This window comes from Notolepis coatsorum, assembly GCF_963971535.1.
Source record: "Notolepis coatsorum genome assembly, chromosome: 1".
NCBI lineage: Eukaryota > Metazoa > Chordata > Actinopteri > Aulopiformes > Paralepididae > Notolepis > Notolepis coatsorum.
Window position 1 is genome coordinate 66,040,732 of NC_140165.1, and position 25,839 is coordinate 66,066,570.

At 42.3% G+C, this 25,839-nt stretch overlaps 1 protein-coding gene across 1 annotated transcript in view; it reads left to right on the forward strand.

Moving 5' to 3' along the window:
• psmc3 (proteasome 26S subunit, ATPase 3) overlaps positions 1–25,839 on the forward strand; it is a 54,458-nt gene that overhangs the window by 27,098 nt on the left and 1,521 nt on the right. The window contains exons 8-11 of the mRNA XM_084333361.1: positions 300–448; positions 5,733–5,829; positions 6,069–6,214; positions 7,076–7,157. Coding sequence (XP_084189487.1) covers positions 300–448; positions 5,733–5,829; positions 6,069–6,214; positions 7,076–7,157 — 474 coding nt within the window. The remainder of the gene's footprint in view (positions 1–299; positions 449–5,732; positions 5,830–6,068; positions 6,215–7,075; positions 7,158–25,839) is intronic.

Sequence of the window (25,839 nt, forward strand, 5' to 3'; positions counted from 1 at the left end):
TCTGCGATCGACATCTGCTCTTTTCAGCTGAGGCGGCCACGCGCAATTATCCTGAGTATCAAGTCTGGTTCGAATTAACGAGACTGAATCAGCGTTCGAGGAACAGGGAAATCCCGGATTCAAACATCGGGTTAATTGAATCTGGATAATGGGACTTTTGATCGACTTAGTTGAACCAGGTACGGGGAATAGGGCCCAGATCCTGCGCTGCGCAGACCAATTTATTATTATTACTAGTACTGGCCAGAGCCTGTGCTGCTATTCTAATGGTGTTAATATGTGCACTGTATGATTTGTAGGCCACCTTCCTGAAGCTAGCCGGTCCCCAGCTGGTCCAGATGTTCATTGGAGACGGAGCCAAGCTGGTGAGAGATGCCTTTGCCCTGGCCAAGGAGAAGGCCCCCTCCATCATCTTCATCGATGAACTGGACGCTATTGGAACCAAACGGTACTTTAAAACCCTAGCTAGTACATACTATAGACACTAAACCTAGCCTAGAGAGTACATATTATAGACTCTAAACCCTGCAGTACATACTATAGTATAAAACATTATTATTTAACATAACGTGCAGCTCTTATTATTTAATATAACATGCATCCCTTATTTAATATAATATAACATCACGTCAGGGTTCGAAATTAACGGGGGCTTGGGGCAAAATGCCTGTGAAAATGGACAAAATGCCCCCGAAAATCAGTTAAGGGGGGCACAAAATGCCCCCAACAGTTTACTAATTATATATTATATATTTTTTACCGGGGAAATCTGTTGAAGTCCGACATATTTAAATATCTCCGGTCATAATGTCCCGTGAAAATAATTCCCTCGCGACCTGTGGTTTGCTGATGAGAATGGCGGGCGGGAGCTTGGTGCTGGATTAGCGAGAAGCATGCAACTGCAGAACCGCAGAGCTCACAGTTGTGCCTGCACAGTGCAATACTCCAATTCAGCCATTGGCAATTCAGCCATTGGGTGGGTGGCGCTGCTGAGCGGTCCCCAGACCGGACCTGATAGCGCCGCTGGCTCTGCGGCTCTGCAGTTGCATACTATTGGGATGAGTTTATCGCTTCGTTGGGAGGCGGAGATTGTAATTGGTTTCAGCGATCACGCAACGTTGAACCCCACGATAATGTTGCCGTCTCTCTCTGCCAAATTTCTCAGTTCTTCGCTTGATATAATTAATACAAATGTCCAATATAACGGAATTCGTTAGCTCATAAAAATGTGATTATAACAGACTGCTGTTAATGTCGGGCCGACTGCCCAGACACCTATTTGATTTCAAGTCAGCAGCAGCACGGAGTCTCGAGGGACGTATTTTATTTGGAATATATTGATGACTGTATACGCAAAAGTAGCCTAGTTTTAAGTTAAAATATTATAAATCTACATGCCTTGAGGATGTCATTCTTTAGAGATCAGTGAGCGGGGAGTGCAGAATGGGAGCATACAGGGGAGTTCAATGAACTAACCCAGAACAAAAAGTTGCATTTGATGACTCCCTTGAGGCGCTGATCGAGCCAGTCCTACGTCGTCTGGAGGAAAGGTTTGCCACATTCTCAGGCAAGGTACTGAGTGCCATGTGCACAGTGGATCCCAGCAACTGGCCAGAGGACCAGGACCTAGCTGGCTATGGAGATGATGAAGTATGGCTTTTACTCCAGCATTTCAAAGATATCGTAACCCCGAAAGGCTGTGAGATCAACACGGCAATGGCTGAGTGGGCACGGCTCAAAAACGTGCTGAAATAATACGCACAGGGCAACTGGCGGTCAAGGTTGTTTGGAACCTGGAAAGAGGAGTTCAAAAATATCATTCACCTCTTCGAAATAATCGAGGTTCTTCCACTGGCAACAGCCAAAGTGGAGAGATTTTTTTCCCTCATGAACCGGGTTAAAAATGACTGGCGAAACAGGCTGGAGACATCCACACTAGACCATTTGATGGTCATTTACCTTGAGGGCCCACCTGAGGGGGAGATGAACCTGGAGCCTGCCATTGCGAAGTGGTTCAAGGCAGGAGATAGGGCGAGCAGGCCCAACATTAAGCCTTATGGTAGGGCTGGGCGATATGGAAAAAAATCATATCGCGATAACGATATGATAATGTTATCATATTTCTCAATGTCGATAATTATCGAATTGTTATAAGTGTAATTTTTTTAAATTTCTTTTAACAACAGATGTATGTTTATTTTGCAGCAATTCTTTGTCATTGCCGCCATCTTTAGTGTTACATCCCCTCACACTCCAGTTCTCAGGCTGCAGCTGGTTTAAAAGCGAAAGTAAACCGGCTTCTCTGCTGGCTGTGGCTCCAGGGGAGTTGAACAGTTCTGGCTCTGCTAGTTTATTTTCGATCTTTTGGCGCTTTTTTGGTGGACAAACCACCGCACATGTGCACCGTGACTTGTGACTGGAGTCTAGTTCTGCTAGCACACATAGCCTACTGTGTACAGACGGTTTCAAACTGTATTTTAAATTAGAAAGCAAACAAAATAAATGGACAAAAGAAAAATAAATCTCAATTTGGTCAGTATTGTCATTTGGACAAGCAAAGCCATTACTTTAAGTTGCAGGCAAGAAAGACAAGTCTGTCCACTGTCTCTGGTTTTAAAACTGCCCTGTTGCAGGTCACAAAAAAAAAAAAAAAAAAACGATTTTTCGATTTTTTTTAAATTTCGATATTCGATATCGATTATTAAAATAAATCGCGATATTTATCGTTATATCGCCCAGCCCTACCTTATGGCCCCCAAGATGCCTCATGCTCTTGATTTGATTTATTAATTATTTAAGGCTGTTACCTCTCTGGTGTTCAGGCTGTTACATCTGTTTAATTTAATTTAACCAAATCTTAAAATTTCAGATTTTGATTTTATTTTTATTTTTTCTCATTTTTCTCCCATCCCAATGTTAGTCGTTATGCCAATTCCCAATCCCCTTCCTGGTCGCTGCGCACTTACCCCCCACAGTCGGTCTGGGAGAGTGGAGGCTATCGCGTGCTTCCTCCGACACACGTCCAGCCAATCAACCGCTTCTTTTCACCTGGCAGCGCGGATTCTCATTGAGAGGGCGTAGCGTGTGGAAGGATCACACTATCCCACTCAAGTCCTATCCGCGCTTAGCAGGTGCCCCGACCAAACTGTAGGAGTCTCTGTTTACAACGACCCGGACCCACCCCGCCAGCTTCTCCCACCCTCTAATACTGCCAATTGTATTAGTGTGAACGGCCAGCCAAGCTGGTGACAACCCCGGAGCTGTGAGCTGCATTCGAACAGGCGAATCTAGCCGCTCCGAGGTTTGGTGACGAACGCAATCTCCGTTACGCCACCTGACCGCCTCAGATTTAGACTTTTAACAAAAACAATTGGTATGATCTCTATAATCAGCAAGCATGATGTACAACCCCTATAGCGATTTTTTTTGCAGTATGCTTATCTTTTGTAGGTTGGTTTTATATGTATTCACAATATGAGCTGTGATGTGAATAAAATAATAAAATGAAGTTAACTGTTTGAGGTCATTAATTGAGTTGTATTTTTTAAATGATAAGGATGTTTAATTACCGTTTTCGTCATAAAAATTCAGTGCCCCCGAAATACAAAAAAAGCTCCCCGAAAATCAATTAACACATTCCCAGCCAATCCCGTTGTACAGCGTGTTTGCCGGCCATGCGAATTCTGCCAGACCACGCTGTACAGCATTATTGATCATATTTCATTTTTTCGCCACCCAGCCTCTGGTGATACAGTGGGACCGTGCACAATAGTGCAACGCCTCAATACCGCCGCCGGGTGTATGATCGGGCGAGTTACAACCGGAAGTGGCCATCGGTGCATGTGGGAAATCCGTCCGGCAGTCACATATCGTTGCGGGACTACAGACAAACACTGGCGTGCATATGGATCGCTGCCATAACTCAATAATCAATATGATTTGGGCGTTTATTGCGCCATACAAACCGGAAATGGATCTAGTAGATCGACGTCAAATAAGTGGGATATTTTTCCTCCAGTCTCATCGGCGAACGGTAAGAGGACAGTAACGTTATTTTCAAGCAAATTGTACATTTCTTTATTTACAAACCATCTGATCAATAAATCAACCCATACTACATAAAGCATTTACTGACGATCATGGAATTATAAACGACCCCCCCCCCCCTTTCATCCGCGCATGATGAATCATAACGTATAGGATCATATACAGTTGAATTTTTTAATATAGTGTGTATCGGGAATAAACAGCAGTTGATGATCTATATATGCGTTTATGCCTATAACTCACGTTCTATGAATTACTGCAGAAAACGATAAAAACATACTTATATTCTAGAAGGTATTTTTGGAAGAATCTATGAATGAAAAAGTATAACGTTCCTACATCCTGAACGATAGATAATCGATGTTGAATGGGCCATAGTAATGTCAATTTAGCAATACAATTTAAAAAGTTATAGCCCTGCAAAGGTGAACATCTCCATAGGCTTAGAGTGGTGGCAGTGAGCCTACATTGATGGATATAACCGTGGCAGGGAATGTGTTAAGGGGGGCAAAAAAAGCCCTTGGAATTTTCTTTTAAATTTCTAACCCTGCATCACGTATTATTTAATACAGATATTTGCAAGTCAATTAGTAATATAATATAATCATGGTACGCTTGATACAACCTAAACGTTTCTTGAGGTTTTAAGTGACGTAGTGGTCTAGACTCGGAGTAATGATCCAAATCTAAGTACTTGAGTTATCGAAAACTTTAAAGGAACACGCCAACTTTTTGGGAAATTAGCTTATTTGCCATCTACCCTGGAGTTAGACAAGCAGATGCATACCCTTTTCATACCCTTGACGTGGTAATACACAGGTCACAACATATTTACAGGAAAGTTTTGTTATTTCGTGACTGTTGGGAACTAGACTACACTGGCACACCTAGATGCTAAGCTAGGCTAACGGTGCGGCTGTTCCCTAAGCCTAATGCATGTCAAGTCAAGAGTCAAGAGTTTTATTTGTCACGGCATACAAGTATACAATGAAATGCGGGTGGTCTTGCCCGCAACGATGTGCAATACAGTGGTACAACATGTAATAGAATCCAATAAAAAACAACATTGTGCAATTAACAGGTAACATGGTGGGACATCTCGGTATCTGTACATAGTTATTTACAGGGCATATAGGACATGCTAGGTAGCTTAGGTAGTGCAATACACTGTTACTGTTGTTATACTAATTTAAAGTGACCTTTCCTTTTTGGCCATAAGTGTGGGCGTGTGCGGCATGAGTGTGTGTCTGCTCATGTTAAAGTGTTAAAGTGGCTGCTAGTGTGTGAGCGTGCACAGCGTGCGTGTCGTGTGTGTGCTTGTGTGTGGATGGATCAGTGTTCTGTGGCACTCAGTGTTCATTGTTCAAGGCTCTGATGGCCTGGGGGAAGAAGCTGAGCCTAAGCCTCTCTGTCCTAGTAGCTGGAACAGGCTGTTATTGGGGTGGTGGGGGTCTTTCATTATTCTGCACAGAGAAGAAAAGGGTATGCATCTGCCTGTCTAACTCCAGGGTAGATGGCAAATAAGCTAATTTCCCAAAAAGTTGGCATGTTCCTTTAACATCATCTGATGTTTCCAGTTCCAAGGGGTGTCTCCGCGTTGAACAGAATGCCCTCACTAAACCAGTGCAGTTAAATGCCCATTGACTTCCACTAGCACTGCTAACGAGTGCTAACTGTGTGTGTAGGTTTGACAGTGAGAAGGCAGGAGACAGGGAGGTCCAGAGGACCATGTTGGAACTGCTCAACCAGCTGGATGGATTCCAACCCAACATGCAGGTTAAGGTAGGAGGCAGTGGCACTCGCACACACTCTCTTTCTCTCCATCTCTATTTCTCTGTTTTTCTCTCTCACACACACACCGATTGAAAAGCTAGCTCGGTGTCAAAGCGGAGCCTGTCCAAAGTGAATCGTGGAATAGGAGGCACAAGTTGTAAAGAGATTTGGATAAAAGTGATAAAGGTGTTTCATATAAATGCAGTTCATTTCCCATTTGTATAGTGACACGAGGTGTGTGTTTGCAGGTGATCGCGGCCACCAACAGGGTGGACATCCTGGACCCCGCCCTGCTGCGCTCTGGGCGTCTGGACAGGAAGATCGAGTTCCCCATGCCCAACGAGGAGGCCCGGGCTCGCATCATGCAGATCCACTCCAGGAAGATGAACGTCAGGTGATTATTAGTTGTAGTCATTTTTATATCTTTTCTAAAGCAATTGGTAATGTCTCTTGTTTCTAGTCCTGATATATTTTATTTATTATTATATATATTTGATAAAGTATTTAATTGGCAATGCCTCTCTCCATTCCTGATCATTTTATGATTATTGTGGTGATGATGATTATTATTATTATATATTTATAAAGTATTAATAATTGGTCTCCAGTCCTGATATATTTTTTATAAAGTATTCGTCATGTCTCTCCAGTCCTATTTTATTATATATTTATAAAGTATTAATAATTGGTCATGTCTCTCCAGTCCTGATATATTTTATAATTATAAAGTATAATTGGTCATGTCTCTCCAGTGAGTCCTGATATATTTTATTATTATATATTTATAAAGTATTAATAATTGGTCATGTCTCTCCAGTGAGTCCTGATATATTTTATTATATTTATAAAGTATAATTGGTCATGTCTCCAGTGAGTCCTGATATATTTTATTATTATATATTTATAAAGTAATAATGTGTCATGTCTCTCCAGTCCTGATATATTTTATTATTATATATTTTATAAAGTATTAATGTGTCATGTCTCTCCAGTCCTGATATATTTTATTTTATTATTATATATGTATAAAGTATTAATGTGTCATGTCTCTCCAGTCCTGATATATATTATTATTATATATTTATAAAGTATTAATAATGTGTCATGTCTCTCCAGTCCTGATATATATTATTATTATATATTTATAAAGTATTAATAATGTGTCATGTCTCCAGACCTGATATATTATTATTATATATTTATAAAGTATTAATATATATTTATAAAGTATTAATAATGTGTCATGTGTCTCCAGTCCTGATGTGAACTATGAGGAGTTGGCTCGCTGCACCGACGACTTCAACGGAGCTCAGTGCAAAGCTGTCTGTGTAGAGGCTGTAAGTGACTCTCACTCACTCACTCACTCACTCACTCACTCACTCACTCACACACACGGAGGAATGGGTTGATCATTATTTAGAAACGGTTGGATGTGAGTTCTACTGTTGGTGTTGAGAACAGAGTTATTGCAGGGATAGTTATATCAGGGAGCAAAGATACAGAAGTGAGTAACTTGGTCTCAAATCCAACTAGGGAGGGAGGAAATGGAACCCAAGACGGGCAGTAGAGGAAGCAGAGGAAGCTCTTAACGCCAAATGATAGTTTCCGCACTGGTATGCGTGACGTACATTTCACTGCTCTTGTCGGTACGGGTGTCCGCGTGCCTCCCAGAGAAGAGGAAGATTAAATGGACTGCATTTATATAGAGCTTTACAACTTATGCCTCACATTCACCAGGGTTCGCACAAGGTCCTTAAAGTGCTAGATTTTTTGCACAAAAAAAAGTCTAGGCCTGGAATTCCTTGAAAACAGCAAATTTAACAAGATGCTTAAAGTCCTTGAAATTCAAATCAACCATTCGCATTGAATGTTTTGTTCATCCATGATCAAATTGTTGTGAATCAAGAATCGTTTTTTTTTGTTCCGCTTTAATAAAATCTGACGTCGCTGTCTCGTGCGCTCCAACTGCTTTTCCTCATTTCTTCGCGTGTGATACTCTAACTTGCAAGCATTTAAAAGTGAATTGTATCCTTCGAGTGACATCCTTGAAAAATAGTGCGTGGAAAAATCCTTTAATTTAATTTAGCAATGTCTGGGAACCCTGGAAGAGGAATATTGGAATGCATTTATATAGAGCTTTACAACTTATGCCTCACATTCACATACCGACGGCAGAGGCAACCATGCAAGGTACCAACATTCCTAATAGGGGCTACTTATGATGTGCTGCCAACACCACAGAACCCATGAGATGGGGGGCTCAATGAATCCAAAATGTTAATGTGGTTAGAAGTGGTGGAGAGAATAAAAGCTAGCCTATAATGGTGATGTCTGGTTAGGAGTGAGGGATAATGGAGGTACTATCCAAGAGGGGGTCCGGGAGGGGGGGGTTTGAGCTGGAGCATATGTGTGTAGGGTTTTAGAAAATAGGTATTAGGGGTATATTATATACTAACATTTATATAATTGTAACTTCGCTGGATATACACGGTATACGGTTAAAATGTTATTATTGACTATTTTTGTTTTATCCTGTTTCTGTACTTGCATATATTTTAACTACCTTTACTGAAAGTTTCATTATACAGTGTGTGTTGAGTACTGACTTTTAATAAGTTTTGTTTTGCAATAATAAAAAAAATTAAAAAAAAAAAAAGAACCCATGAGATGGCTAAAGGTGGAAGACTGAGTCAACCAAATAGGGATGTGCCTAGTTCACCGACTCGTGCATGGGGTAGTGCCAGTGTACTTCAATGACTACTTCAACCGTATCAGGGACACCCATGCATATTCAACTAGGCGTAGCTCAACTGACTTCGTGCCAGTCAGATTCAGGAGTTGTATGGGGAAGGAGTAATTTTTATATTCGGCAGCAGTCTTTTGGAACAGTCTGCCCAGTGACCTGAAAATTGTAAACAGTGCTGTTAGATTAAAGTCCAGCCTAAAGACATGGCTCAAAAGGGACTACGGTATAATTAACCTAGATCAGGGTTAGACGGGGGCTTGGGGCAAAATGCCCGTGAAAATGGACAAAATGCCCTCAAATCAGTTAAGGGGGGCACAAAATGCCCCCGACAGTTTACTAATTATATATATATATTCTGTTGAAGTCTGACATATTTAAATATCTCCGGTCATAATGTCCTGTGAAAATAATTCCCTCGCGACCTGTGGTTTGCTTATGAGAATGGCGGAGCTTGGTGCTGGATTATCGAGAAGCATGCAACTGCAGAGCCCCAGAGCTCAGTTGTGTCCGCACAGTGCAATACTCTAATTCAGCCATTGGCAATTCAGCCATTGGGTGGGTGGCGCTGCTGAGCGGTCCCCAGACCGGACCTGATAGCGCCACTGGCTCTGCGGCTCTGCAGTTGCATAGAATTGGGATGAGTTTATCGCTTCGTCAGCAGCAGCACGGAGTCTCGAGGGACTTATTTTATTTGGAATATATTAATGACTGTATATATGCAAAAGTAGCCTAGTTTTAAGTTAAAATATTATAAATCTACATGCCTTGGGGATGTCATTGTTTATATAGCCTGCCTATCAATTGTTTTTAAGCTCAATAAACTGACCGGAATTTCTCACATTTGTCCGGGAGATTGAAATCTTCCAGGACACGGAGACTGGCCCCAGTATTTTCTAACGGAAACCCTGATGGAGACATTAACATTACGTTTGGTTTCATTTATGTGAATAGTTTATTTACAAGTGAACCAAACTTCTCCTCCATTGCAAACACCGCAACGCTCCCAGCTGTGACACACAATTTCACCCCTGTGCGCACTGACAGCTATGCATTCTCGCCTTCCCTCATGTTAAGGGGGGCCGGGGGGGGACAAAAAGCCCCAGACAGTTTACTAATGATATATATATGGAGACATTATTAATGTCATTAACATTACGTTATCAAACATAGTATAAAAATTAATATTACTACGGTATTTATTTAACTGACGAGTGAAAGACGTGATTTATTAAATCTGTTTTGATCAGACGCCGATGTCGACGTCACTCTCCCCACCCTCTCACATTAGCAGGTGAGCAGCTCACCAGCATTTGATGGCATTTTGAAGACTGACAAGATGGAGCGTTTTTTATCAAACTATAAAAACACGAAGGAAAGTCTGAGGAGTCTGAGAAGCTGATTCCCCAGGTCCTCAAATAAAAAAAATTAAAGGGGAGTATGATGGAGTCGTGGAGATTAGATTAATTGAGTTGTATTTTTTAAATGATAAGGATTTTTAATCGTTTTCATCATAAAAATTCAGTGCCACCGAAATACAAAAAAAAGCCCCCGAAAATCAATTAAGGGGGGCAAAAAAAGCCCTTGAAAAAAAATGTTAATCTCTAACCCTGACCTAGATACTCCGCTAAAAGGCACCCTTACATGTTTTTATGTATTATGTGATGTGTTGTGATGTCACGTCTGTATGATGCATGTCTAAGCATCTCGTCTCCCCCCCCCCCTTACAAGGACCACAATGGAAATAAGTTCTGAGCTTCTTTGTGTCCATCCTGGCAGTATTTCCTGACTGTGCTTTTGTCACATGTTATTTTATATATTTTCTTTTTAACACTTTGGTTGCCTAAGGTTAAATTAATGATATACCATAGATTGCCAGCGCTATTTGTCTATGGAGAAAGTCCCCTTCTTTGCAGGGCTATAACTTTTTAAATTCTATTGCTACATTGCCATTATTAGGGCCCATTCAAAGTCCTATATGTATTGTTCATTGTGTAGCAACGTTAAACTTTTTCATTCACATATTCATAGTAAAGTATGGTCTAATGTATAAGTATGTTTTCATCTCTTTCTGCAGCTTTCTCCAGAACGTGATATATAGCCCCAAATGCATTATATTGATGATGAAATACAGTTTGATGGCAATCAGCGCGATATAAAAAATTCCAACTAGACGTACTTCTAGAAGTTACTACACGTCATCTGATGTTGACCGGATGGGCGAGGGGGCGTTTATAATTCCGTGGGCAGCGTTATACCAATCATCTAATGTGGGTCAAATGTTGATAATATCAGTTATTATCAAAGACGGTAACGTTACACGCTGAAACTCACCCCAGTCTCCGCGCGCCGTTGGGCGATCATCGTCGAGTAGAAATTTTATCATTATGGGATATATTATTACCCGGTCCATCTCCAGCTTGTATAATGGTATATACGTCCAAATCATGTTGTTTATCGAGTTATTGGCAATCGATCGCTATGTAGCTAGAGTCACGGGACATGTACTGAGTGGCCGGAAGCAATACGGACGTCTAGCAAAACCTCTAGTGCGCTTCCTGTTAAGCGCTTGCGCCGATCGGCCACCAGATGGCGCTCCTGAACCGCCAGAGAGCTCAGTGGGTCCTGCTGGTGAATCTCAGGCCAGCGGAGGGACATTATGAATCCGATCGCAGATTTTTGAAATATTGATATAAAGACGACGTACAGCGTCCCCCGGCAACTTTAGCATGGCCAGCAAAGACGTCTAAAGACGCCCCCTGGCAGTCAAAGTGTTAAATATATTTTTATTTCATTTTTTGGAAGAAAAGGCACATAAAACATACATTTAAATTATTTGCCAATTACATGCATTGGCTTGCCCCTTGCCTCATTTAAAATAAAAAACTCCTACCCCCTAACCCCTGCACCAACCACCGTTGACAAAAAATAAATAAAATAATACTAATAGTAACCCCAACCCACCCCGTCATAGGCCTGAGAAGAAAATTTATTGAACAAAAATGTCAACAAAGACCAAGAAAATAAAAATTAAAATGAATTACCGTAATTCCTCTAATAGTAACCGGGTCTCAAATACAAGCCGGGTCTCTATTAATGGCCGGGTGCGCTCTTGAGCTAAGCAATTATAAGCCGGCCTCCTAATACAAGCCGGGTTACTAATATACTGAGCTGCATACTGAGCTAGTTACTTGATTTCACTTTGAAAACGTTGAAATGACCAGTGACCACCTGTAATTGCACTGTTTACTATTTCATACAGTACTTGGTTTCAATAAATGAACCCAGTACATTTTACTGGGTTCAAACTGACACAAAATGTTGATTTATTCATTATGATCCGTTTGAAATATAGGCCTCCCTCTTATACAGGCCTCCTCCTAATACAAGCCTGGTACCCGCTACAGTTGAAACAAATACAAGCCGGGGTTACTATTAGAGGAATTACGGTATACAGATATTAGTTATGTTCTGCTAGCTATATAGTGAAGGTCCTAACTTGATAGAGAATATGGTTCCAGCTATCTATTGTTTGATATCTTGCCCCATTTAATCTAGCTGTAGAAAGCTCCATTGTTACAACATCAGCTAATAACTGTTTCCAGTGATTAAAGGGCAAAGAGTGTGGAGCTTGCCATCGCAGCGCCAAAATTTTTTTTGCAGCAGTACTTCCTTCCAGCCAAAATCGTCTCTGAACAATACTTAAAGCTAAAGAATCATCATCATTAAGGAGAAGTAATTTGGGACAACAGGGAATATGTTTTTGTAATACTTTAGATAGATAATTAGTTATCTGTTCCCAGAAACTTTTAACTGTGGGGCATTCCCACATCATATGTGTAAAAGTACCAGTAGTATTTAGAGAACAAAGTGTACAGTTTGGTGAAATAGCACGTCTCATTCTATAAGCTTTCTGGGGGGTTAAATATGTTTTATGGACAAAATTGAAATGAATCTGCTGATTTGGGTTTCGTGATGCCATAGTAACATTTCCCCAAACTCTGGTCCAATTGATAGAGTGATGGTGTTCTAATCCCAATTCTGTGCTCCACGATTGGATAACAGGTATTAACGAAGTACATCTTTGTGATAGATCTTTATAAATTATAGAGACTTGTCCTTTGGAGAGACCTGCAGTTTTTTTAGAGAAAGTAATTAACGGGTGAGTAGTTGGTTTGGTTTGTCTTGTGCTGCTGGGATGAAATGCTTGTTTGGTCGCAGCTTTCGTTACACAGTAGCAGGAGTTGGTTGGGCTTGACGTGCCGAGACAGCTTGTACACAACCCGAAACCTGTCTGGCCTCACGTGGTATGAGGCTGCAATCCATTACCTGGAAGACAATAGGCCAGGGGAGGGGACTAACAAACCAACTCAAACACCAGAAGCCAGAAATGGTGGAAGGTTGGGCTTGGGGCCAGCGACCCCATCCTGTAAAAAACTCATTGCTACAAAAACGTCAACAAAGAAAAACCAAGAATCTCCGGCTCTGAGAGAGGATGGACCTCAGGTAGGAAGTATGACGCAGTGTAGTGAAAGCCGGAAACATCCGGAAGCTACCCTGCCGACCACCATTCTCTCAAGCAGGGCCATTACCACCATCGGAACATGGAATGTAAGGACCATGTATGAAGCCGGAAAGACTGCGCAGGTGGCTGCCGAGATGAGGAATTACAATCTTGCCATACTCGGAATCAGTGAATCAAGGTGGATCGGATCCGGCCAGAAGAGGCTCGCCACAGGCGAGATGACACTGTACTCAGGCCATGAAGAGGACAATGCACACCATACCCAGGGAGTGGCCTTGATGCTGTCCAAGGCTGCCCAGAGAGCACTTATTGGATGGGAAGCACATGGTCCTAGGATCATTGCAGCTTCCTTTAGAACTATGAAGGCAAAAATAAACATGAACATTATCCAGTGCTATGCCCCTACAAATGACAGCAATGAAGAGAGAAAAGAAGAATACTACAGCAGACTACAGGACATCATTCAGAAATACCCAGAAAGAGACATCAACATCATAATGGGAGACTTCAATGCCAAGGTAGGAAGTGACAACAGAGGCTACGAGGAGACAATGGGAAAGCAAGGTATAGGAGAGATGAACGACAACGGGGAGAGATTCGCAAACCTATGCGCCACTAACAACCTGGTCATCGGCGGAAGCATTTTCCCCCACAAAAGGATACACAAAGCTACTTGGATCTCACCGGACCTCAACACCGAAAACCAGATAGACCATGTGTGCATCACTAAGAAGTTCAGGAGGTCCCTTCAAGATGTTTGTGTTAGGAGAGGAGCTGATGTTGCCTCAGACCACCACCTCCTGGTTGCCCGGCTGAAGCTGAAATTAAAGAAAAACTGGACAGGAGAGAAGAATCGGAGACAAACATTCAACACAGCACTTCTGAGAGACCCAACCAAGTTAGAAGAATACAAACTCACACTTAGGAACAAGTTTCAAGCCCTGCAAGAGTTGATTGAAGAAGAGGAGGAAAACATCGACAAGAAGTGGAAGTCTGTGAAGGAAGCAGTAAGTACAACGTGCAAAGAAGTACTGGGCCCGAAGAAACACAACCACAAGGAGTGGATATCAGCAGAGTCATTGAGGAAGATAGAGGAGAGGAAAGGGAAGAAGGCACTAATCAACAACAGTCGAACAAGAGCCAAAAAGGTCAAAGCACAAAACCAGTACACAGAAGCCACAAAAAGGGTTAAGAAAAGCATCAAGGCAGACAAGAAGGACTATATAAAGAGTCTTGCGGCAGAGGCTGAAGAAGCAGCTAGACATGGAAATTTGAAAGACTTATATAACACCACCAAGAAGCTGTCAGGAAAGTTTAGTAAACCAGAAAGACCAGTTAAGGACAAAGATGGACAGCCAATCATCGGAGAGGAAAGACAAAAGGAAAGATGGGTAGAACATTTTGAGGAACTGCTAAACAGACCAGCACCACAGGACCCACCAGACATCCACCAAGCTGACAGGGATCTGCTGATAGACTGCAGCGTGCCAACAAAAGAAGAGATCCGCAAAGCCATCAAGAAGCTGAGGAACGGCAAGACTGCAGGACCCGACGGTATTCCGGCAGAAGCACTGAAGGCCGATATAGAGACGATGGAAGAGATGCTCCATCCTCTCTTCAAGAAGATATGGGAAGAAGAACACATCCCATCAGAATGGAAGGAGGGCTACCTCGTCAAAATACCGAAGAAAGGAGATCTGAGCCAATGTGCAAACTACAGAGGGATCACATTACTCTCCATCCCAGGAAAAGTATTCAACAGGATTTTACTGGACCGGATGAAGGACGCAGTCGACCCACAGCTACGAGACCACCAGGCGGGCTTCCGCAAAAACAGACCAGATTGCAACACTGCGGATAATACTGGAGCAGTCATTAGAGTGGAATTCACCCCTATTCATTAATTTCATTGACTATGAAAAGGCTTTCGACAGCGTAAATAGAGAGACCCTCTGGAAGCTACTCAGACACTACGGAGTGCCAGAGAAGTACAGAAATATCATCAGGAACTCCTATGAGGGGATGACCTGCAGGGTAATTCATGGCGGTCAACCCACCGACGCCTTCCAGATAAAAACTGGAGTGAGACAGGGCTGTTTGTTGTCACCATTTCTGTTCCTGCTGGCAATAGACTGGGTCATGAAGCAATCCACGGCAGAGAAACGAAATGGCATACAATGGACATTATGGACGCAGTTAGAAGACCTCGACTTTGCAGATGACCTGTCCCTTCTCTCTCACACCCAGCAGCAGATGCAGGAAAAGACCAGTACCATCGCTGACAACTCTACTCGGCTTGGGCTTAACATCCACAGAGGGAAGAGCAAGGTCATGAGAATCAATTCTGACAACACATCACCCATCATTCTGGAAGGAGAAGCGTTGGAAGAGGTAGACAACTTCACCTACCTGGGCAGCATGGTTAACAAGCAAGGTGGAACAGATGCTGATGTGAGAGCCAGGATTGGCAAGGCCAGAGGAGCCTTTCTCCAACTAAAAAACATCTGGAGCTCAAGAGACATTTCCATCACAACCAAGATCAGGATATTTAACACCAACGTGAAGTCAGTCCTACTCTATGGCGCTGAGACCTGGAGGACCACTGTCACAACAACCAATAAATTACAAGTTTTCCTAAACACCTGTCTGCGCCGAATCCTCCAGATTCGCTGGCCTAACACCATCAGCAATAAAGACCTGTGGCAACGAACACAACAGCCAGCAGAGAAAGAGATTCTCCAACGGCGTTGGAGATGGATTGGCCATACACTCCGTAAACCATCCCTGAGCATCACAAGACAATCTCTCAGGTGGAACCCCCAAGGGAAAAGAAAGCGAGGCCGACCACGAAACACCTGGCGCAGAGACTTGGAAGACGATGCCAAGAAGATGGGACACACCTGGGGCCAGCTTGAGAGGTTGGCTCAGGATCGGGATGCTTGGAGAACCCTTGTTGACGGCCTATGCCCCAAACGGGGTAAAAGGCGTAAGTAAGTAAGTAAGTAAGTTGGTTTGGTCCATGGAACTCCATAGGCTCGCATAGCCGAGCGGAGCTGTAAATATAAAAAAAAGGAGGTGCCAGGTAAGTTATATGACTCTTTCAGATCTGAGAATGTTCTTAGACCATTATCCTCCATAACATCGCCAAGTACATGAATGCCACAGTTGGACCATGATTGAGCTACAAAACTGCGGCCTCCGCTAAGCAAAAAAGGGTTATGAAATAAGGGAGTCTGTTCATGCCACTTAGTATCCCATTTAAGTAACTTTTCATATTTGCGCCATAAAGATACGGCATGCGCTATTATCGGACCATAGCGTAATCTACATTGCTTTAGTGAAATATCTGTAAAGACAATGTCTTGTAAACGAATCGGCGCCACAATATGTTTTTCAATATTAAGCCAGGGGGCCTCAGAATTTAAATTAAACCAACTCAACAGAGGACGAAATGATAACGCTTGAAAATATAACTTAAAATTTGGCACAGTTAAACCACCAGATTGCCGCTCATTTTGTAAGGTAGTAAGTTTAACCCGAGCTCGCTTGCCTCGCCATATAAATTGAGACTGCTCTGTGTAAATTTTCCCAATGAGCAACAGGTGGGGCAATAGGAATCATGGAACTACAGAAGTTTACTCGAGGTAATATGTTCATTTTGATAATAGACTCTTCCGGAAAGGGAGACAGGTATATTACACCATCGATTGAGATCATTTATGATTGACCTAATGGTTCTATTGTAGTTTACGGACACAATTTTTTCAATTGAAGGAAATATATCAATACCAAGATATTTAAATTGGGTTACAACCGGGATCTCATGGTCAAGCACAGAGTTAGGAGTGGTTCTTAGGTACATTAGTGCTGATTTGGTCCAGTTTATTTTATAACTTGAAATTTAACTGAATTTTTTAAAACATTTCAGGAGGCTTGAGAGAGACTGAGATACATTCTCCATTATATAACAAGATGTCATCTGCATAAAGCGAAATATGATGATCAGTAAAATAAACAAGCTTGCAGAGATCGGATCCCCTTGCCTACTTCCACAAGTGATTTTGAAGTTTCAAGTTTCAAGTTTCTTTAATAGTTGTCATACAGAAGTACAGAATACTTTTATACAAAATGCTTCTTACTGTTGCGCTCCAGAGACTGTGCAAGACAAGATAAGTATGAAATAAAATAACATAGTAAAATTAGAAGTAAAAAAAATGAGGTCACAGTGTTCAGTTTAGACATGTACAATGTTCGATGCAGAATAGACGTAGTTACCATACAATATACAATACTGTGCAGTGTACTAATATACAATACTATATAGTGCAAGGCAGAAATGGAGAAATGGGACGAGGTGCAATTTAGGTACAATTCACAGGTGTACGAGTTGTAGTGCAAATCCTTTATCAATAAATAAATATAAAGTGTAAGTGTGTTTGTGTGATCTAAAGTGTGGAGGGTGGGTGCTGCAGTGTGTTGTTTGTTTGAGTGAGTGTGTGTGCGTGTGAGTGTGTGTGCTGTGTGCATTTGATGGTGGTTGCATAGTGATTATTGTTCGTTTAGCAGCCTGATGGCCTGGGGATAGAAGCTTCTTCTGAGTCTTTCTGTGCTCACCTTAAGACTCCGGTATCGCTTGCCTGACCGCAGCAGTTCAAAGAGGCAGTTGTTCGGGTGGCTCGAGTCCTTAATAATTCTCTTAGCCTTCCCCTTGCACCGCTTGTTGTAAATGTTCTGGAGGGTGGGAAGCCCCCCTCCAATTGTGCGTTCGGCTGAACGTGTCACTCTTTGTAGTCTGCTACGGTCTTGTGCAGTGCTATTCCCAAACCAGGAGGTGATGTTGCCGGTCAGGATGCTCTCTATTGTACATGAGTAGAAGTTCCTAAGGATCTTCTGACTGACTTGGAACTTCCTTAGGCGCCTGAGGAAGTAGAGGCGTTGTCGTGCCTTCTTCACAACACTGTCAATGTGTGTGGTCCATGTCAAGTCCTCGGATATGTGGGCTCCGAGGTACTTGAAAGGAGGAGAACTAATATCTCCGGTTATGACACTGGCTGATGGATTAGAAAATATTATTTTGACCATATTTATAAAATTTTGACCTAGTCCCATATGTTTCAGTACAGCCCAAAGATAGGTCCACTCCAGACGGTCAAAGGCCTTCTCTGCGTCAACAGAGAGAACAGCTGATGACACTTTAGCTTGAGAGGCGGAGTTGACAATGTGAAGGAGACGTCGCAAAGGATCAGACGAAAGCCTTTTTTTAACAACCACTTTGATCTGGGTGAATCAGTTTAGGTAAAAACGTTTCAAGACGGCAAGATAATACTTTAGAAAATAGTTTGGCATCTGTATTAATTAAAGAAATAGGGCGCCAATTAGAACACTGGTTTGGATCTTTACCTTTTTTTAATAAAAGAGAGATTAGGGACATATTCACGTCTCTCCCTAAGGAGTCTTTAGATATGGATATATTAATCATCTCAAGTAGTAGTGGGCCTAAGACAACCTGAGCCGCAAATAAAATTCAGGGGGAATGCCATCCCACCCTGGAGACTTGCCTTTGCCTTTATTCATAGTTTCCAGAGATGTTTTGAGTTATTGTAATGATATAGGAGCACCCATTAAACTTGATTCAACTGGTGACAAAACAGAGAGGTTAAGGCCACTTAAAAAGGATTCAATCTCTTCAGAGGGACGCTCGCCTTTTGTAGTATATAAATCATTATAAAATTTTGCAAATCTTGTATTGATTAATTTTGGATCTGTAAGCAGCTCACCATTTTCTGATGTAACCGTAGTAATATTTCCTACAAGATCACTATTGCGTAGTTTGTTGGCCAGTATTTGACTGTCGACTACCATGAAAGTATTGGTTTACTCTACCTTTATGGATGGAGGATTCGGCTCTTTTCCTGATAAGATCGTTTAGTTCACTCTTAACATTGGCTAGTGTGGCGGCAGTCTGCTGAGAGTAATGCCTCTGTTGAGATAGGTCCAAGGTAGACAGCATGGTTTCTAATTCCGATATTCGTTTTAGCTGAGATTTATTAAGACTTGAAGAGAAAGTAATAGCATTATTTCTGACAAAGCCTTTAGTAGCATCCCAAAGTATCCTGAAATCATCCATGGAGTTATTATTAATCATTAAAAATTGGGCTAGCTCAGACTGAAATTGCTCACAGAATGCTGGATTATCCAATAAAGAGCAGTTAAAGCGCCATCTTGTGGCCTTTTTCTTAGCCTGGCTGAATTGAAATTGACAGAAATAGGCATGGTGATCTGATAAACTCATAGGTCGGATTTCAATTTTTTTTACGTCTGAAAATAAGGATGCTGATATTAAAACTAAATCAATACGGGAAAATGATAGATGTCTATTAGAGAAAAAAGTATACTCCCTGTTGCCTGGATTATGAACCCGCCAAATATCAATAAGATTAAAGTCAGATAGCAAGTGCTTTAAAGCGTTTGTCGAGCGAGCATTATGATTAACTGCTTTTGATTTATCCCAGGTATGATCCAAAACAGAATTCATATCTGACCCAATAATCAACTGGAAATCAGCTAGTTCCATTAGGATTTTATTCAATGATTGAAAAAAGTCTGGTTCATAACAGTTGGGTGCATACTGACATTAATAAACGCAATTTCTTTTACCATTATGAATACATTTTAGAAAAGCTATTCTTCCTTCTTGATCACTGCCTTTGCCTATGATGGTAATTTTGCATTTTTTTTATCAATGATTATAGCAACCCCTTTGGTTTTAATTACTTTTACTTTGTTGGTATCACCATTAAATAATTGGTGTTCTTGAGTGAAAGTAAAAACAAATAAGAAACGGCAATAATAAATAGTACTGATAATATCGCCTAGTAGCATTTTATTTGACCATCAAAATATGGTGACTATGAATGTGTGATATTGTCTATCATCTGTTAAGTATTTTGTTAATGCAAGTGTTTATATACTAAACTATAGTAAATTTAGTTTGAGGAGAATTTTAGTAATGGAAAAACAAATAATGAAACGAAAAAACAGGAAGAAAACAAGTAATTAATAATAATAATACTAATAATAATAACAAAGAAAGTAGTAATTTACACGCTAGACTAAATCTTTTTTTTTTTTTGCTGGAAAACTCGAATGACAAAACGATTAAATGTAAATATATATATATACTATGCAAAGGAAGTAAACAAAAGAAAGGGGGAGAAAATAGAACATAAATATTATTAAGTAACCAATATTTAACACTAAACAAAATTCATAAAATAATAATCATTCATTTCAAAGGAGTGCTCAAGGGTAGAACTAAGTAATGAATAAAAAAGAGAGAAAGTGTGGAACGACTATAGAAAACCTTTATATGGAGCATATTATGCAAGTGTGTTACCAACCTAATTATTATAAAAAACATTGAAACAAAAAAAGCCTATTGTTGAAGTAATGAGAATTTCAGATACAAAATTATAAATAGTAAATATACCAAAACCCTCCCCAAAACAAGAAATATTAATGACCTATAGTTATAGCACTAACGAAATTTTGTATGCCTAATAGTAATCATAAAAAAAAAGAGAACAAAAAAAGCTGAATAGCCAATAATAATAATAATTATGATGGAAATTAAAACCAAAGATGTAGGCTATAAACTGTAGATGCCTAGAAAAGAGAGGGGATTTGCAATAAGGCCTATTAATAGTGAACCATAAAGCACCAATAACCTACTTACCGGTACTATAGGCCCCCCCTTTTTTTTTAACACGACAAAGAAATTGACAAAAAGCCTGTTTATATGTATATATATAAACAGGAGAACTGCAAGCAATAGCAAGTGGGGGGAAAAAAGAGAGAAATAAGGAACCAAGTTTCAAGTTTCTTTAATAGTTGTCATACAGAAGTACAGAATACTTTTATACAAAATGCTTCTTACTGTTGCGCTCCAGAGACTGTGCAAGACAAGATAAGTATGAAATAAAATAACATAGTAAAATTAGAGTAAAAAAAATGAGGTCACAGTGTTCAGTTTAGACATATGTACAATGTTCGATGCAGAATAGACGTAGTTACCATACAATATACAATACTGTGCAGTGTACTAATATACAATACTATATAGTGCAAGGCAGAAATGGAGAAATGGGACGAGGTGCAATTTAGGTACAATTCACAGTAGGTGTACGAGTTGTAGTGCAAATCCTTTATCAATAAATATAAAGTGTAAGTGTGTTTGTGTGATCTAAAGTGTGGAGAGTGGGTGCTGCAGTGTGTTGTTTGTTTGAGTGAGTGTGTGCGTGTGGGTGTGTGTGCTGTGTGCATTTGATGGTTGTTGCATAGTGATTATTGTTCGTTTAGCAGCCTGATGGCCTGGGGATAGAAGCTTCTTCTGAGTCTTTCTGTGCTCGCCTTAAGACTCCGGTATCGCTTGCCTGACCGCAGCAGTTCAAAGAGGCAGTTGTTCGGGTGGCTCGAGTCCTTAATAATTCTCTTAGCCTTCCCCTTGCACCGCTTGTTGTAAATGTTCTGGAGGGTGGGAAGCCCCCCTCCAATTGTGCGTTCGGCTGAACGTGTCACTCTTTGTAGTCTGCTACGGTCTTGTGCAGTGCTATTCCCAAACCAGGAGGTGATGTTGCCGGTCAGGATGCTCTCTATTGTACATGAGTAGAAGTTCCTAAGGATCTTCTGACTGACTTGGAACTTCCTTAGGCGCCTGAGGAAGTAGAGGCGTTGTCGTGCCTTCTTCACAACACTGTCAATGTGTGTGGTCCATGTCAAGTCCTCGGATATGTGGGCTCCGAGGTACTTGAAACTGTTCACTCTCTCAACCGGTGCCCCGTCGATGCTGAGGGGGCTGTAGTCCTTGACCCCCGACCTCCTGAAGTCCACAATCATCTCTTTTGTTTTGCTGACGTTCAGGGAGAGGCAGTTCTCCTGACACCACTGTGACAGGTTCTCTACCTCTTCCAGGTAGGCCCTTTCGTCGTTGGCAGAGATCAGGCCCACCACTACTGTGTCATCAGCAAATTTGATGATGGTGTTGTTGTTCCGCTGTGCTACGCAGTCATGTGTGTACAGGGAGTAGAGGAGGGGGCTCAGAACACAGCCCTGGGGGGCCCCTATGTTGAGCGTGATGGATGAGGAGGTGCAGTTGCCGGCTCTTACCACCTGGGGTCTGCCCGTCAGGAAGTCCAAGACCCACTGGCAGAGGTCATAGTTCAAGCCCAGGTCCCTGAGCTTGGCTATGAGTTTGGAGGGGACTATGGTATTGAATGCTGAGCTGTAGTCGATGAACAGCATTCTCACATAGTTCCCCTGCCTCTTGTCCAGGTGTGATGCTGCTGTGTGCAGCACATGGGCTATGGCGTCCTCCGTGGACCTGTTGGGGCGATATGCAAATTGCAGAGGGTCCAGGTTGATGGGGAGGGAGGAACAGATGTAGCCCTTCACTAGCTTCTCAAAGCACTTCATGGCTATGGAGGTGAGGGCTACAGGGCGGTAGTCGTTGAGGCAAGCAGGCGTAGATTTTTTGGGTACAGGGATGATGGTGGACTTCTTCAGACAGGTGGGGATGACAGCCTGTTCCAAGGACAGGTTGAAGATGTCAGTGAATACCGGGGCCAGTTGGTCGGCACAGACTTTTAGGACGCGGCCGGGGATGCCGTCCGGTCCTGCTGCCTTCCTGATATTCACTTTTTTAAAGATCCGTCTCACCTCATGCTCTGTTACCCTGAACACTGAGTCTCCATCAGCAGACCCCCCCCCCCCCCCCCATTGCCGTGGTTTGTAGGCTGGTGTTGTTATTCACAGCCTCAAACCTCGCATAGAAGTAATTGAGATCATTTGCTAAGGAGATGTTCAGTTTGAGGGGGGTGCCTTTGTAGTCCGTCATTGTTCTGAGGCCCTGCCACATGCCTCTAGAGTCAGCCTGTTCAAACTGAAGTTCAACTTTATCCCTGTAACGCCGTTTTGCCTCTATTACTGCTCTCCTGACGTTGTATCTTGCCATCTTGTGTTCTTCCATGTTGCCTGTCACCAGCCCGGTGTTGTATGCTGATGTGCGCACTTTCAGAGCCTCACGGACGGATTTGTCTACCCAGGGCTTTTGATTTGGGTAGATTTTAATTTTGGTGGAGGGGATTGTTTCTTCTACCAGAGTACAGACATAGTCAATCACAGTTTCGGTGTATTCGTTAATATTGGCTGTGTTATCACGGAATACACTCCAGTCTGTGCATCCAAGTGCAGCTTGGAGTGACTCCTCTGACGTCACGGCCCAACGCTTAACCTCTCGCGAGACCACCGGCGTTCGCTTGAGACTTTGTTTGTACTTTGGCAAAAGAAAGATGGCGGTGTGATCGCTTTTACCGAATGGACTAAGAGCCTGTGACTTGTACCCATTCTTAAATTGCGAGTATACATGGTCTAATATGTTCTCGCCTCTGGTGGGACAGGTCACATGCTGATAGAAATTCGGCAACACCTTTTTAAGACGCGCGCTGTTGAAATCACCCAGAACCAAAATGGCAGCGTCAACATTAGCTGTCTGGAGTTTGTTTACCTCGTCGTGAAGTTTTGAAAGTGCGACCCCAGTGTTCGCGTGTGGTGGAATGTACACTCCGATGAGGATGATGGACGTTAACTCTCTTGGGAGGAAGAAGGGTCGACATTTTATCGTGATAAACTCCAGGTCTGGGGAGCAGTGGTTAGACAGTTCCTTTGTGTTGCCTAAATCGCACCACTCCTTGTTTATCATGAAGGCAATGCCGCCTCCTTTCTTCTTTAGTGACTCTTCTGCCGTCCGGTCCTTGCGGAGAACGAAGAAGTGGTCTGCCGGTTCTATTGCGTGATTCGGGACATCTGGACTCAGCCAAGTTTCTGTGAAACAGAGGACGTTACAATCCCGAATGTCCCTCTGGAATTGGATCCGTGCTCTGATGTCGTCCAGTTTATTTCCTATCGATTGCACATTGGCCAACAATATGCTGGGCAATGTGGTTCTGTGTCGTTTGGACCTCAGTCTGTTTCGGACCCCGGCTCTCTTTCCACGTCTTCGCGGCGGCTTCTCCTGGTCTTGGCCATGGCCATAACAAAGGATCTCGGCGGGCCATTTCTGCTGTTCAGCGATCCGATCCAGAGAGCAATCCAATCGGTAAGTTTTCCTTAATCCAATGTCAATGATTGACTGACGGTCATACACATATAATGCACCAACAGTTGGTGCAAATAAAACTCCTAATACTATAAAAATTAACAAAAGAAAGCACAGTCTCGACGGAGCGATCAGAAAGGCAGCCATCAGTGCAGCGCCAGTAACCCCACCTCATATAAGCAACAGAGAGGCTAATGGACAACATTTGAGAAAAATAAATTAAATAAAGAGTCCATTAGACCATGTCGGGTTTTCTGATATTACTTAATAGCCAATATCAGCGTGAGGTTACCCAGCAGGTTATAATAGACGATAGATCATTTTGATACCTGCTTTCTTGTAATGTCCTTGCGCCGATTAATAGATAATTCACCATTTGCTGCTCTAGACGTCTCCATCCTGAGACGTCCCCTCTTCTCTCTCCTTGCTCTGAGAAGCATTATCCTCGTTGCCCTCCACTTCAACGTCCTTGGGCTTTATGTAGTTGTCAAAAAAGCCCTGAGCAAGCTCCGCCGTAGGAAACTTGTGTCACATCTTGGAAAGTTAGGATGAGTGTTGACGACGATGGGTTGATAAACCCACATCTGATATCAAGCCTTCGCAGCTCAGATCTCACCTCCTTTAAATTCAGATCTTTGCTTTAGGATTTCGGGATTAACATTGGGAAAAATGCTGATCTTTGCCCCATTGTAGCTTATGGATTTAGATTCTGCTGCCTGCCGAACAATCTTTCTTTTGACCTCAAGACTGTATAGCCTCGCAATCATGCACTGAGGAGCATTCTTCACTGGGCCCGTGCGGTGCGCTACACACACGATTGGAGCGGGTCCAATAAAGTCATCTCCAAACATCTCATACAGGAGCTTGGTGGTATAGGCAGTGGGGTTGCCAGCTTCAATACCAGCAGATTCTTATATTAAACTTTCGGCTGTGATTCTCGAGCTGTTCTGTCTTCTGTCGCAGACGTTTATTTTCTTCCATTATCGCATTCTGGCGACGCTCCAGCTCAGAGATTCTCACATCAGCTTCCACACTGGCTTGGTCGTGGTCATTCATTCTGTCAATACAGGAGCCCATCTGGGTCTTTAGCTTATCCAGACTTGTGTTAACTGAAGCCAATTTAATATCCAAGGCTGAAGTGATTTCTTTAACAATTTCACGCATTACCGTAGCCATTTCAGCAGTGAAAGATTTACCGTGGCGCGTGCCTTGAGCCATGGTGAACAGCAGCAGGTGCGCCTGTACGTGGCTCGTTAGACCAACAGGTGTAGTCAATCCAGATTGTGTCGTCTTGCGCTCTTACAAGCTTTGATAGTTCAAGTTCAACGAGGTATCACACTGCAAAATATAAAAGTCTTTCTCAGAACAAAGATGTTTTAACACTTTTAAGTGCCGAAAACGTGTTTAGGCGTCTTTCCTAGCCATGCTAAAGTTGCCGAGGACGCCCTAACTCGTCTTTAATATCAATATTTCAAAAATCTGTGATCGGAATCATATTTCCCCTCTGCAGCCTTCACACACAGTTCTGAGCTCCTCTCAATCCTCTAGCGGTTCAAGAGCGCCATCTGGTGGCCGATCGGCAGAAGCGCCAAACAGGAA